General features: G+C 41.5%; 1 protein-coding gene across 5 annotated transcripts in view; it reads right to left on the reverse strand.

Moving 5' to 3' along the window:
- Nucleotides 1–17274, reverse strand: part of LRRK1 (leucine rich repeat kinase 1) — a 115828-nt gene that overhangs the window by 67489 nt on the left and 31065 nt on the right. For all 5 annotated transcript variants that reach the window (XM_057494763.1, XM_057494762.1, XM_057494766.1 and 2 more), the window contains 2 exons: nt 7176–7339; nt 1148–1319 (listed from right to left, as the gene is read on the reverse strand). In XM_057494763.1, coding sequence (XP_057350746.1) covers nt 1148–1319; nt 7176–7339 — 336 coding nt within the window. The remainder of the gene's footprint in view (nt 1–1147; nt 1320–7175; nt 7340–17274) is intronic.

Below are 17274 nucleotides of genomic sequence, written 5' to 3' on the forward strand. Positions count from 1 at the left end.
TCTTGAGGATCCGTGATGAGAAGGGTTCTGTGTTTGGCTCTTCAGTGGCCCAGGGTCCTCCCCTGCCCCCCTGTGTCTTGCTGGACCCAACCTGCATCCATGGGCCCTTAAACACTGCCCTGATTTCTGTCCATAACCACCCTCCAGACACATGAAGGGGGGAACCAGCTCAGAACAAACTCTAAACACGAATCTGCCTCAAATTACACAGTTGAACACCCCTAACAGGGCTGCTACATAATTGCTGGCACCTGATGCAAAATGAAGAGCTGAGGCCCCTCGTTTAAAAGTTATTAAAGTTTTGAGATGGCAACTGCAGTGTGTTAAAACAAGTGCGGGCCCTGTGTGACTGCTGTGTTGCACATCCATGCAGCTGGCTGGCTCTGTTCCAAGCAAGATCCTAACTCTCATAGACCGCCTCTGTGAAAGAAGCCAATCTGAAAAGGCCACCTCCTGGATGACTCCAATGATACGACCTTCTAGAAGAGGCAAAACTACGGAGACAGTAAAAGGATCAGTAGTTGGGGGGGTTCGTGAGGAGGAAGGGATGAATAGGTGGAACACAGGATTTTTAAGGAGGTGAAACTGTCCTGTGTGATACAGTGGTGGTGGATATGTACCATTATCCATTTATACGAACCCATAGAATGCGTAACACCAAGAGTGATCCCTAATGTAAACTATGGACTTCAGTTAGTGATAATGTATCAATATTGGTTCCTCAATTGTAAGAAATGTACCACACTGATACACATGTAAATAACAGGGGGAACCGTAGGCAGTGGTATATCCCAATTCTCTGTACTGTCATATCCACATTTCTGTAAACCCTAAGAATAAAGTTTTATTTAAAAGCTTTAAAGAATAATATTTATTAAGTTAAAAATGAGCATAGATCCATATTCTTTATTAAATGTGGTATGAGAGAATTTACCCCGTGAATTAAAGGGAGTGAGATGAGGGATGAGGCACTAACACCACAGGCAGTTTTCACTTTGGACTGTTAGTTAGATGCCCCAGATTTCTGGATCCCCTGATGGGCCAAAGTGTGGAGAAACATGTGTTTTTAGGTGAAGTCCCCAAATGACTGATTCCTAAGAAGGGGGTCCCCTGAGTGGTGGCGAGGAGCTCACACCCTGGGACTTACCTGGCAAAGACTCGAGCAATTCCTGCACGACGTCAGTGTGTCCAAAATGCGCTGCCACCACAGCAGGGTTGTCATCCGTGGGCTCCGTCGACAGCTCCACCCGCCTCTCGGTGAGAAGATACCGGACGGTCTCCAGATCCCCGTAGGCTGCTGAGATGCTCAGAAGCTGGCCCTGGTCAAAGCAGAGCATGAACAGGACTTCAGTGAGATGAGCACTCTTGGGAACTGCCAAGAGAACTGACTCCAAATGCTGCGCTGAGCGCACAGGTAAGTCCACAGTGGAGCCGTCCAGGATGGCAGCACCAGCTACGTGCGGCTACTGAGGCCTTGAAATGTGGCTTGTGCAAAGTGAGAGGTGCTGAAAGTGTAAAAACGCACATGATTTCGAAGACTTGGTACAGGAAAGGTAAACTATCTCATCAATGATTTTTATATTGAGTACATTTAAATGATGATCTTTAATACACTCAGGTTAAATATGTAATTCAAATTGTACCTGTTTTTATTTTTTCATGTGACCACTAGAAAATATGATCGTACAAGTGTGGCTGGACATCTGTTTCTTTGGGACAGCGCTGCTCTCAACTGTAAGCTTCGTGGGGAAGGAGACCACGTGGGTATCTCCACCTGGTGCAGAGCAAGAGCTCGATCACCATCTGACATGCTGCATGGACCTCAGGAAAAGGAAAGGCAGTCAGGTTCTCTAGAGGACTACCCTGCCCGTATTCAGACCAGGGGACTCCACCAATCTGAGCCCAGGGACAAAGATCCTCCAGCAGCACGCAGTGGGATTCTCAACTTCATAGTCCAGAGGAAAAGGACAGGGTGGACACTGGACCAGTGCCTGAGTCCTCTGCCTTCCAGCCACTCCGGTATGTAAAGGCTCTCTGAGGAGGGCAGTATATCAATACATGGTCAAGGAAGGAGGTTCAGAGAGGGTTCAGAACTCGCCAAGATCACATAGCCAGCAAGTGGCTGTCATAGACTGTCTGTAAAAATGGCCCTGACTTTCATGGGATCCCTGGGTCTGCAAAAAGGAGGCTGGACTGGTGTGAACAGGCTTTGACTGTATTATAAAGTCCTTCTGGAATGTGGCTCTTTCCTATAGGCGAGGGCATTAACATTGTTCAAGGAGGCAGATGCAGGACCCAAGTTGGACGGAGGCAGCCTGTGCCATCACCATCGACATTTACCAAGGGACCTACTGTGTGTAAGAATGCACTGAGGATGGCAGGGGTAATTTGTAGGCTCCACGAGTTTATAATTAAGCTTGACTTGGAAATCCTCAGAAAACAGCCACAAGCAAGCATATTTTGCTTTCTGAATGGTTTAGAACACAAGTGCTTTTGGAGTCACTTTAGAGTGAGATGAACAGGATGGGTCAATGGAATCCCAGGGACAGAAATTAATATTTTTCAAACTTACACAATGTGCCAGATGCTGCATTGAGTATTTTATTTACATAGTCACGCTTAATCTTGATAACAGTCCTATGAGGAATGCATCTGTTGTTGATCTTAAAAGAAATAAAAAGACAGTTGTTTTACCATCAACATGAATTTATTCGGGAATAGCAGAGGAACTATAATTTAGGACGAGCCGACTAAGGTGAACCATAGGCAAGTCCAGAGAACAAAGCAGAGGGGAAAGGAGGATGCTGGGAGAGGCTGTCCTGTTGAGGAGTCATTGGCTGGGCTGTCGCTGGGCAAGGAGAAATTCTTCCTTCCTCCCCTGCTCGAGTATGTAAAGTAAGCTTCTGCGTCATGGGGAATGTGGGGCGTGCTTCTTACCCAAGGGGCAGAGTGTGAGCACTCCCCTTCAGGGCTCCTGACTCTATTTTAAATGAGGTTTCCTTTATTTATTTTCACACTGTATTTCCATCTTGTGGATGAGGAGATGAAGGCTTGCCCAGGGGTAGGAAGCTCAGAGTCAGCAGAACCATCCAGGACTGAACTGCATCTGTTTAGGTCCAAAGCCCATGTTCTCTCTATTCCACCCAAGACCTCCAGGGAAATGTGGGACTTGAGAGAGGTTTGGGTTCTGTAAGTGGAGTAATTGGGCTGGCGATGTGAGGTCAGGCAAGGGCCTGCGGGGTAAGGGAAGGGCCAGTCTAAGGGACTGGAATTATTTGGAGAACAGTAGAGGACTGTACATTCAGTGTGACCAGAAAGAAAAAGCCCACAGGCCTGCCCATCTGCCCAGGGTGGGGCCCAGTATCCTGGCCATTCCAGGAAAGCATTTGCACTAGGAGAAAAGCCACAGGGATTGATTAAATGATTCACCACACAACCAGCAGCTGTCTAGACTCAGTGGTTAGAGGCTTACAAGTCCCATCCTTATGAGGAGGTGATGTCGCAGAAGCTACCCTGAGGCCAGGAGGGCACCAGAAGGGGGGGAAGGTCAGGGCTGGCTCCCCAGAGAGAGACAGCCCAGAGGCTCTACAGTATATATTTATCTTCATTTTAATTCCAGTAGCAAAGGAAAGTATAAAGCAAAAAGGAGACTTCTCTCTATGCCTCCACCTCCCAACCCCTCCCTCTGCCAAGGAAACTGCTGTTACACAGCCTTCCAGAATATGTTGACCCTATAGGTGCACATGGATAATCCCATATAAAACCAAATGATTTTTTTCATGTCATTTACTGTAACTTTACTGGCATATAACACAGCTGTTCAGAAAGGTGCAAAAATTTTTGTGTTCAGTTTCACGAACGGCCACAAAGTGAACAAACACGCATAAAAGGCATCCAGCCCAAAGAGCAGAAGATTTCCTATGCTCAGAATCCCCCTCATTCCCCCAGCCCCTTCTAGTCACTGTCCTACCTGGAGTAACCACTATCCTGACTTCCAACACCAGATTTGTTTTTGCCAGTTGTTTAATATTATAGAAGAGGAATTGTATTCCACTTTTAATTTTTAAATGTCTTGCTCTGAAATAAGTAGAGATTCACAGAATGTTGCAGAGATGGTGCTGAGAGGACCTATGTTTCCTTCACTTGGTTTCTCCCAATGGGAACATCTCACGTAATTGTAGTTCAAGATCAAAACCAACAGTTTGATATTAGTATAGTGTGTGTGTATAGTTCCATCATTTTGTGGCATGTGTAGATTTGTGTAACCACAAGCACCATCAGGATACAGAACTATTCTGTCTCCATCCTGGTTTCCCTCAAGCTAACCCTTTTACAGTTTAGCCCATCTGCCTCCCCTTTGCCAGACCTGCCTGCTGACAACCACTGATGTCTCTTCCATCTCTGTGATTTTGTTATTTTGAGGATGTTACATAAATGGAACCATACAGAATGTAACCTTTTCAGGCCGGCTTTTTATTTCTTACTCAGCACCATGCCCTTGAGATCTATCTGCATCATTGTATTTTTTCATTGAGTCCTTTATACTGCTTCGTTGTATTCCATTGTATGCTTAACCATTCACCCACTGAGACTTTTTGGTTGAATCCAGTTTCTTCCTGGTGGCAGACCTCTCATTTTATCCTCACATGGCAGAAGAGGCTTTTATAAGAGCACTAATCCTATTCATGAGAGCTCCACCTTCATGACCTAATTGCCTCCCAAAGGCCCTGCTCCGAACAGTATCATATATTCAACATATGAATTTGGGGGGGGACACATTTAGTCCACAGCAGTCTATGAATATTGAGTATTATATTGACTGATTATCAAATACTGAACCAGCCTTGTATCCCAGAAATAAATCTTACTAGGTCATGGTGTATAACTCTTTTTACCTGTTGCTGAAGTATATTTGTAATATTTTGTTAAGAATTTTTGCATCTGTATTCATACTGGACACTGGTCTGTTCTTTTCTTTTTTTGTACTGTCTTTGCCTAGTTTTGGTATCAGGGTAACATTGGTTTCACAGAAGTGTTAATGTTTCTTCTGTATCTGGAGGACAATGTGTAAAACTGGTGTTAATTCTTCTTTAAACATTAGGTAGAATTCTCCAATGAAAACATCTGGGTCTGTAGATTTCTTTTTTACGAAGTTTTAAATTATGAACTCAATTTCCTTAATAGTTAAAGGGCTATTAAAATCATGTATTTCATATTGAATGAATTGTAGTTTCTACTTTTCCAGGATTGGTCCATTTCACCTAAGTTGTCAAAGTTATGTGTGTAGAGTTGTTAATATTTTTCCCTTATTATCGATGTTTGCAGGGTCTGTTGTTACTGTCCTTGTTTCTTTCCTGATATTAGTGATTTTTCTCTTTTCTCTTAGTTTTGCTAGAGATTTGTCAATTTTATGGATCTTCTTCAAAAAATCAGCTTTTTGTTTCATTTGCTTTTTTCTCTATTATTTTTCTGTTTGTATCTCAGTAATTTTCTACTCTTCTTTTTAGGGTTTCCTTTCTTCTGCTTGCTTTGGGTTTAATTTGCTCTTCCTGTAGTTTCTTTAGGTAGGAGTTGAAAGTATTGATTTGAGAATTTTTTTCCTTTCTTATATATTTAGTGCTATAAATTTTCCTCTCAGCACTGCTTTGCTGCATCCTGCAAATTTCGGTATGTTGTATTTTCATTTTCCTTCAGTTCAATGTATTTTTTTAATTTCCCTTGATATTTTCCTAAGGAAGTTTGTGGTTCATTTTTGAGTGCTTGGAGATTTTTCTATTATTGTTTTGTTATTGATTCCCAGTTTGATTCCACTGATGTTAGAGAACATATTTGTAGGATTTCAATTCTTTTAAAGGTGTTGAGGTTTGCTCTATAGCTTAGTAGATAGGATTCATCTTGAGATATATCCCATGGACACTTGAAAAGAATGTGCATTCTGCTGTCAGTAGGTAAAATGTTTTATAAATGTCAGTTAGATCCTGTTGGTTGATGGTGATGTTAAGTTCTGTATCCTCGCTGATTTTCTGTCTAATTGTTCTATCAATTGTTGAGAATGTTGAAGTCTCCAATTATAATTGTGGATTTACCTAGTTCTTCTTTAAAGTGTACTTTATCTGATGTTAATATAGCCACTCCTGCTTTCTTCTGATTTAATGTTTGCATGGTATATCTTTTCCCATCCATTTACTTTCAAAATATATATATCATGTTTGAAATGATTTCTCATAGACAGTATATATATATAGTTCTCATATTTTTAAATCCACTCTGCAATCTCTATCATTAAATTCATGTTATCTGGACTATTTTTGTCAATATAGTTATTTATATACTAAAGCTTAAGTCTGTCAAGCATCTCTTTGTTTTCTGTTTACCCTTTCATATGTGTTTTCTTTTTCCTGCCTTCCAGTGGGTTTCTTTAGTGTTTTTAAAATTCCATTTTGATTATCTATAGTATTTTTTGAGTGTATCTCTTTGTATAGTTTTTAAAGTGGTTGTTCTCAGTATTACATACATAACTTAACAAAGTCTATTGGCTTCAAAATCTTATCAGTTAGAGTGAAGATAAAAACCTTTCCTCCTTGTGGCATATAGAGAGTTTATAATCATACAGGAAATTCTTGAAAAAATAATGAGAAAAGTATTTTGCATATAATAGCGTGCAAAGCTATATATACAATATGACTGCATCGATATTCGAAATAACAACATTGTATGTGCAGATTAGCAGAGTGGAAAAAAAATAGACCAAAACCGTTGAGCGAGATTGTTTGGATGAATTAGGCATATGACTATTTTCTTGTTTGTTTGTTTTTCTGTACTTTTATATATATTTCTAAATTTTCTTTTTTGAGCATATTTTATTTTTATTATAGGGAAGGTATAAAAGAATAGGTGGAACCTTTCAGACTGGCAGTTTGTTCCTTACATTTTAGTTACTTCCCATCCCCTCCCCCCAAGGTCCCTGGGAAAGCAGGAGTGCTGTGCTTAGATGATGACAGGCTGAAGTGTGAACGCGAAGGGACTAGTGTCCATAAGTTTGCATGTGAAATGTGAAATCTCCAGAATACCATACAACCCCCCATTACTATTATGACAACAAGAAGGTAATCTGAGCGGTAACCTTCACCCAGCTCAGGTCCCCATCTCTGCCCAGAGGGCTAGCATTGACCCACCTTTTCGAGCTGGGACGTGCTCTCGTCACAAGCCTCTCTGAGCAGGTGCCGGGCCCTGCTGGGGTTTCCTTGCTTGTATGCAGCGTGAATGCCTTCTGTCCCAGGGCACGGCACTGTGGGGTCCCTGCCTGGCGTGGACGGTTTGCCGCCCATGTCCCCAGCACCTGGGAGGATGGAAGGACACAGAATATCGCCATTACTGCACGTGCTACTCCCTGCATAGGACAGCAGCTGTGCCATCCACAACATTACCCTGGGGCTTTAGGAAGGGAAAAGGGTCACCCTGAAATGCTGCAGACATCACCAAGCCCAGCAGACCCTGGGACCTGCAGCCTTGCAGGAGGGACTTCTTGTGTGGGGCTGGGGCTGAAGTCAGGCTGTCAGTGAAGGCCCCAGGCAGACAGCAGAGCTCGGGAGGATTCTGCAGGGAGACTGTTGCCTGGAGTGGGTCCAGGGCACCCAGGGTAGCTGCCTGGCCAGGAACTGCCAGGCTGACCTCTCTGAAAGCCATGGATCATCAGGAGAGCCTGTGGCCCCTCAAAGGGATGTAGTTTATAGCTGTGGAAGAAAGATATTAAATACTGGGCATGTGAAATGTATACCCTGTATGCTGAGAAAACTGCACAAAGGGCATGGGATTTGGAATCAGCAGCCCGTATCTATACCTGCCCCTACACAAACATGCTGCATTAAGATCTTGGCAATGTGAAACTCTGGGCCTTGGGACACTCTTGGACCACCAGTGTAAGTGGCCCAGGGCATGCCTAAGACACCTCTCGGCTCTGCCATGCTGGTTATCTGAGACGTGGCTATGCCCTCAATGCCTTGCTGTTCTCTAATACCAGACACTGGCTGTACTGGGTGGAGGATGGTGCAGGGCTTCTCCAGAACAACTAAGTACCTGGCACCACTTGGGAAGAGAGGCCAGCCTTGCATAAGGCCATGATGCAGCAACGCCAGGGCATTCTTTCACTGAGCGGCCTGGGAGGTCAAGCACTGTGCTGGGTGCTGAAGATGCAGAAGTAAAGGAAGTCAGCCCCTGCTCTCATGGAGCTTCCAGTCTACAAAAGGGGTTTCGTGGACCCAAAGGCTGAGGAACAGGCCTCAGAGGTCCCCTGAACATCCTATAAGTGCACACAAAACTGTGTGTGGGTGGGTACACATGTGTACATTTTGCTGCAGAAAATTCAACGTTTCTATCAGACTACCAAATGTGCAAGTGAACCGGAGCTAAAAGCTTTATCTCTATAGATGTTACAGAAGAAGACTACAGGGAATGAGGAGTTAAATTCTGATTGTGTTGAGTGATAGAAGTAGGGAGAGAATCTACCATTCTTGGCCAAGTTCACATAGCCAATAAAAGGCAAAACAGAACTGAAGTTTGGTCTCTCAGCTCTCAGGCTGGGGCAAAACCCATCCCGTGTCTCTGATGCCTCTTTGAAGGGATAAATAAAACAGGCTTATTTCATGTGAATACAGAAATGTCGAGCAGGCTTGCCTTCCAGACATTCATTTCACAAAAGTGAGTAACATTGGAGTAGCTAAATTTGGAAACATTTCTAAATTAATTTATTTTAATGACTTAAAAATTACATGCTTAGAAATAAATTAAACAAATGATGGAAAAGATCTATGCCCTGAAAACTGTGACAACACTGAGACAAATTAAACAAAACCTATATAAATGGAAAGACATCCTAAGTTTATGGATTAGAAGAATCAATATTGTTAAGATGATGGTCAATTCTTCTCAATTCCATCTACAGATTCAGTGTAATCCCAACCATAATTCCAATAGGCTTTTTTTCTGAGTGTGTGGTAGAAATTAAATTCTGATTCTCAAATTTGTATGAAAATTCAAAGGACTTAAAATATCTAAAGTAATCTTGAAAAGAAGAGAATTGGAGGATGTGCACTACCTGATTTCAGGACTCATTATAAAGCTACAGTAATCAAGACAGAGTGGAACTGGTAAACACAAACAGATCTGTAGGAGAGGATACAGGTTCAGAAATAGACGCACTCTTGTACATCCCGTTGATTTTAATAAGGTTGCCAAAGCAATACAGTGAGAAAAGCAGAGTCTTTTCAACAAATGGTGTTGGAACTGGACATCCACAGGGAATAAGAAGAAACCCTGACCCCTACTCCTTATCACACACAAAAATTAATATAGGATGGATCATAGGCCTAACCATAAAGGTTATAACTATAGACCTCCTAGGAAAAAAAAACATAGAAGAATATCTTCATGACTTGAGAGTAAGGAAAGGTTTCTTGCATGGGGCACAGAAAACAAAGTTCCTGAAATTAGACCTCACCAAAATTTAGAACTTCTGCATCAAAAAAGATTGATCTGTCCTTTTAAAAATGACCAGGCAAGTTACATACTGGAAGAAGACATTTGCAAAATATATATCCCAAACGGAATGTATCCAGAATATAAAAAGAACTCCTGTAACTCAGTAATAAAGGACAAACAATCCAATTAAAAGTAGGCAAAGCTTTGAACAGGGAAAGATATTCAAAGAGCTTAATACCACTAGTCATCAGGGAAATGCAAATTAAAACCACAAGGAGACACCACTACCCTCTCACCGGAATTCCTAAAATGTTTAAAGACTGACTACAATTGGTGAGGATATGGACCAACCAGAACACTCATGTCTTATGGGTTATAGGGTATAAAATGGTAAAACCACTTTGCAAACAAGTCTGTGGTTTCTTATAAAACTAAACATACATCTATCCTATGACCCAGCAATTCTATTCTTGGATACTTACCTAAGAGAAATAAGTCTAGAAAATGCCTCCAAGAATGTTCATAGCAGCTTTATTCATAGTATTTCCAAACTGTAAGCAGCACAGGTGTCCATCAACAAGAGAATGGATTAACAAGTATTACTGTGGCTTGGCAACTACTCAGCAATCAAAAGAAATGAACTATGAACCAATAACCCATGAAATGACTGATCAGGATCTCAAAACAAAATGTTGAGAGCAGGAATGATTACACAAAATGATTCTATTTATATGCTGTTTTAATCTATGGAAAAAACCCAGAACAGTGGTTCCTGGCAGTAGGGACAGACATGGAATTTACCAGAGAAAGGGCCAGAGGAAATTGTCTGGATGATATTTTAGTCAAGACTTGTCAAATGGTCCATTTACAATATATGCATTTTACTTAACATAAATTTTACCTAAAAACTATAAACAATATTGAACTGTAGTTAACAACATGAATGTTGAAGTATGTGAGGGTGAAGTGTACAGATGTTTGCAACTTAGTTTGACATGCATTGAAAATAATGGGTCGATGGATGGATAAAGGGAGGCACAGATGTACAGAAATGTGAAAGAGCAATTTTATAAAATGTTGACGGTAGAATCTAGGTGGTGGGTATACAGATGTACATGGATCAATTCTTTCAACTTTAGTGTATATTTAAAATTTTTCATAACAAGTGATTGACAGACAAAGTGGATCAAAGTGTCATACCCTAAATGCAGGGCCCGCCACATGGCATCCTAATGTGCTCCACCCCCAGCGGAGAAAAATCCAGCTCAGCAGAAGGGCAAAGATAAGCTGCTTACAGAACCAAGGCCTTTGCTGATACTGTTCACTGGCTTTACAGCCCACTCTGAGCCATGATTTTCACCATTTCACAGGCAACCATTCTGAAAATCCATGTAGATGGATGAGCATCCCACATAAGCTGCAGCACCCCTGAATCAGCAGAGCAAAAATCTCTGAGTGGAGATGATTGTTTTTCTGGCTGTGTGTTTTTGGAAGGAGGAATTGCAAAGGGATAAGTGTGTAAGTGGGTGTACGTGTGAATAAGGTGGCTTCCCTTACCATCACACACTAAGAGTTTCCATTAATTATTTACAGCCAGAGACCCTGAGGCCTAAGAGGTGCTAGAGGGAGAAAGGCCATTGGCAGGAGGCGAAAGGAGGCTGAATCAACAGCCGCGTCATCCACCAGAAGGGGCACTTAGTCATGGCTCATCTTTCAGAATTAAATAAACATCCCCCTTATTTCTGTAAAAGGCAAGCCAGTGTGTGTATGTGTGCTGGGCATGTGTGCAGGAACAGGTACAAAATAACCTCTTCTGTTCACATTAGGAACATAATTAGAAACATTAACCTTAGGCTTAGGCTCAAGTTAAGCAACATTGAGAAGGTAGAGCTGAGGACAGAGGGCACATGTGAAATTATAAGGGTGATTTTACTTTAAATTGATTTTAAAATAATGCAATGTATGTGGAGCAAATGACATAATAAGAACGAAGACTTTGCTCGGTTCTATTTATATTTTCTGACTGTGGTGTTTTCAGCTTTGAATCTGTTTTTCTTAAGTTGCATGAACAGAGCCTGCCCACTCTCACTGACCCTGACAGCTGGGGGCGTCTGGTCCAAGCAAGTTGTTGGAAGGACATTATGCGGTAACATCAGTTAATGCATATGCATTCAATTTAATCTGACAACTTCATTTGATTTCCTGAAGTTGTAAAGACAATGGTTAACATACATTTAAGTTGGACGAAGAAAAGACCAGATGCTCATGATGAGTATTAAGGATGGGCTGGGAATTATTAGCAATAGGATTAGAAAAGATTCTTCTTCTTTATTTCCCAAGTTCACCACAGTAGAATTAAATGACTATTTTATCTAAAATTTTAAGGAGATTACACAAAAAATAAAAACACGTTCTCGTTAAAAAAAATTAAATACAGAAATATATCACAGAAAAGGCACAATCCCACTTTCCCACCATCACATACCCTTTCTTAAAGGTAAATATTGATTTTTATAACAAGTATGTCCCCCAAAATACTACAATTTCATATTTGAGAATTGGTAACCTTTCATTTAAACTTAAAGCAGGGGAATGTATTGATACTATTTGAGATTATTTAATTATTTATGCCTATAAACCAAGTACTTTCCATATTATATTCTATCATACAGTAAAATATCACAGTTCTAAATATTTTGCTCATATAAATTAAAAATTCTAATATTAAAAACATACCCCCCTAAACTTATCTTATTCTAATAAAATATTAATATACCAAATAAGTACTTGGACTAGTAGGAAGATAAGAGAGCATTAGAATGATTCAATTTCAAATTAGAAAAAAATTCCTTTTTGTACCCTATTTACAATTTGTGTCACTATTTTCCTACATAGCAATGAAAATCCCCTATTACACATATATAAGTAAACTACACTCAGGCATCTCAATTGCATTTAATGCAGTCAACACACTTAATAAAGTACAGAAGTAAAGGAGAAGGGGAGACCAATAGCGCAGCTGTTCTATTTTTAAGGTTGGGTTGGTGGTGTTTGATTTTAGGAGAAACCGTTAGGAGTAGGAGGCAGTGAGGGAGGCTGTAAATGCAGAGGGTGGTTAGAGTTAAGGATTTAGTATATGTGGAGTCACTCAAAAATACAAAGAATACCCACAATAAGTGGTGAGCAGGTAAATGAACATATTCCTGCCTGGTGATACATGTTAATATCTGCATATTTAAATATGCTAGACAGAGATGGCAAATGGGGGTTCATTATGTGAAGAAGTATTTGGTTAAAAAAAATATTTAAAAACCTGTGGGACCAGAACATCATGTAATCCTTGATGATCCCTTTCAATTTCATATCTTAGTTATAAAGGAATACTTGGTGTGACCCTGCATCTTTCATATATTCAGTCATTTCCAGGAGAAATAGTTTTAAATGTCAGTAACTCAATGTCTAGGAGTCATTTCTGTAATTCAGGTTTCCAAAAAGCAAGTTATTCTGGCTACAGGAAAACGAATGGAAATTATTCTTTTTAATTTGGGGAAGTAAAAAAACCAGAATCCCATGAATACTACAGAGCAGTGTGTGACATATAAAGGCCATGTCACTGACGCACTGACACCAACTGCCTATCGTGGCTTCCCCACCTTAGGGATGGGCCTTCTTTGTTTGTTGATTTTGAGTCTGTTCTGTCCTCACATCCTAAGGAGACATTCTTACCTTTCCTTCTAGAACAATATTTGGTAAATTATCCCTCCCAACCCCATAACAAATAAGTAAAATTTGGAATAAAATTCTCTCTTTACTGTTTTTTTTTTCTACAAATCTAAGACAATGGAGAGATAATATGAACATGACTGTAATTCTGTAAGTTCTCAGTATTGGCCTCTTACACACACACACACACACACACACACACATGTTATATATTTAATTGTCTCATCCCCACTAAAGAAAACACGTACTGCAGAAGGAGGCGGCGGCCTGTCAATTCAAAATTGGTGGCATCCTCTGTACATCCTAGAAAAGACACTAATATTCTACTTACACATCCTTGAAAATTTTTTTTATTATGTTTACCTCCATCAGCAGAGTAGTAAAAGTAAAAATAGATCTAGCAACCTCTAGTTCATTGCAAAAGAGACAGAAATAAACTTCAGGGTGCTACTGACCTGGTCATAATTGTTTAACAACCTTCCCAAGCCATCTTCGGCTGAGCCCCTGTGTGTCCAAAGCATGGGGAAGGGCTGTTCCCTGCCGGAGGCGACACCCTCCTGGCACTGCGGCGGCTCGCCCACTGTAGTCCTGGCTTTACCAGCCTTGGGCTGGAAGGATGCTTCTTTCTTTGCCAGCGATCACTCTAGGATTTTAGCTTCTGTAGCATTTTTTCAGCTCAGGGTCGCATTACAGAGAAATCCAACCCTTTACTTCTCTGGGGAAGATGGAGAGGTTGGGGGGTTGTGGAGGGTAATATGACCCCCAGGCTGACCTTCAGTGGTAATTCCTCACCAGCTCCAGATGGTGGGCGCTCACACGCTGGGCCACTTGGACTGACCAGCATCAGCAAAGAGAGCAAAGGCAGCGGTGGCATTCCCTGGGGACCCGGCTCGTGGCTGCCACGGAGCTGCGCTCCAACCATGGAGGCCATGCGCGTCTCATGGCAGCCAAGCCTCGCAGCACAGGTGTACAACTTCCTGTGGGTAGTCTCACCAAACTGCTGGAAATGGGTTTGTTATTCAAAGGGGGATGAGGGGTTATGTATACAAACAGGTCGGGCAGGAGGAAACACACTCAGAAGTGCTCCTTTCTTTAGAAATAAAAAATACAATCAGTCATAAGATGCCATGTTATGTCCACCAGACATAGTGAAAAATTTAATGAATTTTAACATTCATTGAGGGCCAGAGTGTGGTGAAATTGGTGCACTTGTCATCGTGGGAGGCCTTGCAAGTGGCATGCTGGTTTCAAAAAGCAATAGGACAATAATGTACGTAACAAGACCCACGAAGAGGGTCTGCCGGTTCACTCATGTTTTTTTCCCCTAGGAATTTACCTGCAAAAATAATGTGGCACAAACAAGATACACTCCTGAGCTATGACACTGTGCCCTACAGAGGTCAATACCACAGCAGATCACCCACCAGATCAGCAGCCCCTGCCAGGGAACTAGGGAGAGGCTTATAGTAAAGGGAGGGCCTGGGTGCCCAGGACTGACTTGATTTATGTCACTTAACTTAATGCTCACAGCAAGACTGAGTAGGTGCTGTGGCTGCCATTTCACAGCGGAGGGAGGCCAAGATGAAGACATGGGTCGCAGTGACTGAGCCAGCAGGTAGCAGGGACAAAGGTGTTAACAGGTCTTTCTGACCCCAGAGCCCATAGAATTTTCACTACTCTGCTCTCCAATTCAATACCTGTTATGGACTCCATGTCTGTGTACCTCCAAAATTCCTATGTTTTAACCGTGGTCTCCAGTGTGATGGTATTAGGAGATGGGCCTTTGGGAGGTGGTTAGGACACGAGGGTAGAATCCCTCTGATGGGTTTAACGCCCTTCCAGAAGGGACAGGGGCTCTTAGGTCTCTGCTGTCTGCCCTGTGAGGACACAATGAGACGCCAGGAAGTAGGCCCTCACCAAGGACAATGTCTGCTGGCGCCTCAGTCTTGGGTTTCCCAGCCTCCAGAACTGTGGGAAATAAATATTTGTTGTTGGGGCCACCCAGCATGTGAGCAAATTGTTAAAGCAGCCCAAGCTGGTGGAAATAGGACCTCAAAGTACCTCAAAATGGGGAACTACTATGCGGCCACTAAAATCGGTAACAATGAAGACTAAGGAGAAGTATGAAAAATACTTATGTAATACTAAGCTAAGAGAATATGGAACACAGACTGAAACATCATGGAAAAGATACAGAACACAGAACCCTGGTTGACATCATCTGAAAACATGCAAAGCAAAAAAGTATATTGCAGGTTGGTAGATTATGTGTGATTAAAATCCTTTGGGCAAAAAGGTTTCCAATGAGTATTATCTATTAGTTTTGTTTCTAAAAATGTAGTCTGTCTCACTCTGTTTAGAAACCTGCAACAGACAGCAGCAGTTGCCTTTAGCAGGTGGAGTTCTCTGTGTTTTCCAATATTTTTTTTTCTCACCAAGCTTGTATTGCTTTTGAAATTAAGAAAAGACAATTAAAAGGTGAAAGTGTATTTACCACAAAGTTGACAAATTTCAACCTGCCTTAATAACTAGTTTTTTGATCATATGACCTAAATGGAAACAGCTCTTGGCTCCTGGATGATACTAAATCTTGACTCACTTGCTCTGGAAAAAAAAAAGAAAGCAACAAAATCTCCCAGGAAAATAATTGGCAAAGGTGTCCTAGACTTGAAAGATAAAATAAAATGGTCTATGGTAATATTCAGCACATCAGTGATGGGTGCCATTTATTGAGTCCTGCCAGATGCTCTAAGAAATGTCTTGCATATATCTGCCTTCCTCCCAACTCCCATGCAAGGCAGGAGTTCTCATCACCACTTTCTACAAGGTGATGAGTGCACTGGATACTTGGAGAAGCTGCTCCCCAACCTCCCCAGGTCCCAGTAGCAGACCTAGGACTTGGATCCCAGCACCTGCTGTCAAAGTCTGACTCCCACTTCCCCGGCTGTGTGCTCCTAACCACACATGGGGTACTGTTTGGAATGTAATGTGCTTAGCAAGCCCATGCAACTAAAGGTAGATGATCTTCTCTCATTAAATGGAACAACCAGAGAGGAAATGGAAACCAATTCCTCCATTCATTTTCTGCAGCCACAGAAGAGACAAAGAAATACAGAGCTACAAAGACGGATTCTTTCCTAGACTTGGTTCCTCTTCCAAAAATTCATTTAATTATTGCTCATTCATTCTACAAACATTTAATACCTATGATGTGCAAGCTAGACCCGGGAGACACAATGTGATGAGTCAGGCAGGAAGAACTAGAGGGTGATGCTGCATTCTTGCCAGATCTTACTTTTAAACATCTACAACAGAAATCACGCTCAGGAGACTTGGGCGGTTGACAGAAAAACACTAACCTGGTGAAGAAAGAGGAACCATCCTTCTGGGGAAATAAAAATCCCAATGGTTAGATAATTCCTTGATTTAATACTGACTCACATACTATAAAATGGTACAATCTAAAGATGTAAAAAGAAATCAGTCAGACTTGTCTTTGGGCACGTGACTGTGGTTATAAACACAGAGGATTAGGCCACCGTTTGTGACAGCAGTCCTGCTTCTGGGGAACTGACTCCAAGGGACTAATTCTACACATTTAGAAAGCACTGTGCAGAAAAAAAAAAAGTAATGTGCATAAAGATGCTGGTTACAGTACTGTGTAGTTTAGGAAAGAATGGTGGTTGTGACAATTATCAAATGCCTTCACTGCTTATCACATTGGGCACAGCAAGGGACACTGCACACAGGTAAACTGACCAGAAGGAAGAGCTCACAATAACACTGGTTTTTCTTCCACAGTGGAATCTGAGGTGGTCTTTTCCTCTTTCCTCTATTATTCAGTTATTTCCCCATTACCGCTATAATGGAAAAGTAGTTTTTAAAAAATATACTTTACAGATTAACAAAGTAAAATTGCTAACTGTGTCCAACCTCCTCTTGGCAAAGAGGGACATAAAGGAAGGAAGAAAATAACCAATCTAGAGGGACATTTGGGATGAGGCACCAAGACTTTTCCAGCGGCATCTTTTACCAAGAACCATGAACTGTGCTCGAACACATGGTGAGAGAAAA

The sequence above is a fragment of the Manis pentadactyla genome, chromosome 18 (genome assembly GCF_030020395.1).
Source record: "Manis pentadactyla isolate mManPen7 chromosome 18, mManPen7.hap1, whole genome shotgun sequence".
NCBI classification, from domain to species: Eukaryota; Metazoa; Chordata; class Mammalia; order Pholidota; family Manidae; genus Manis; species Manis pentadactyla.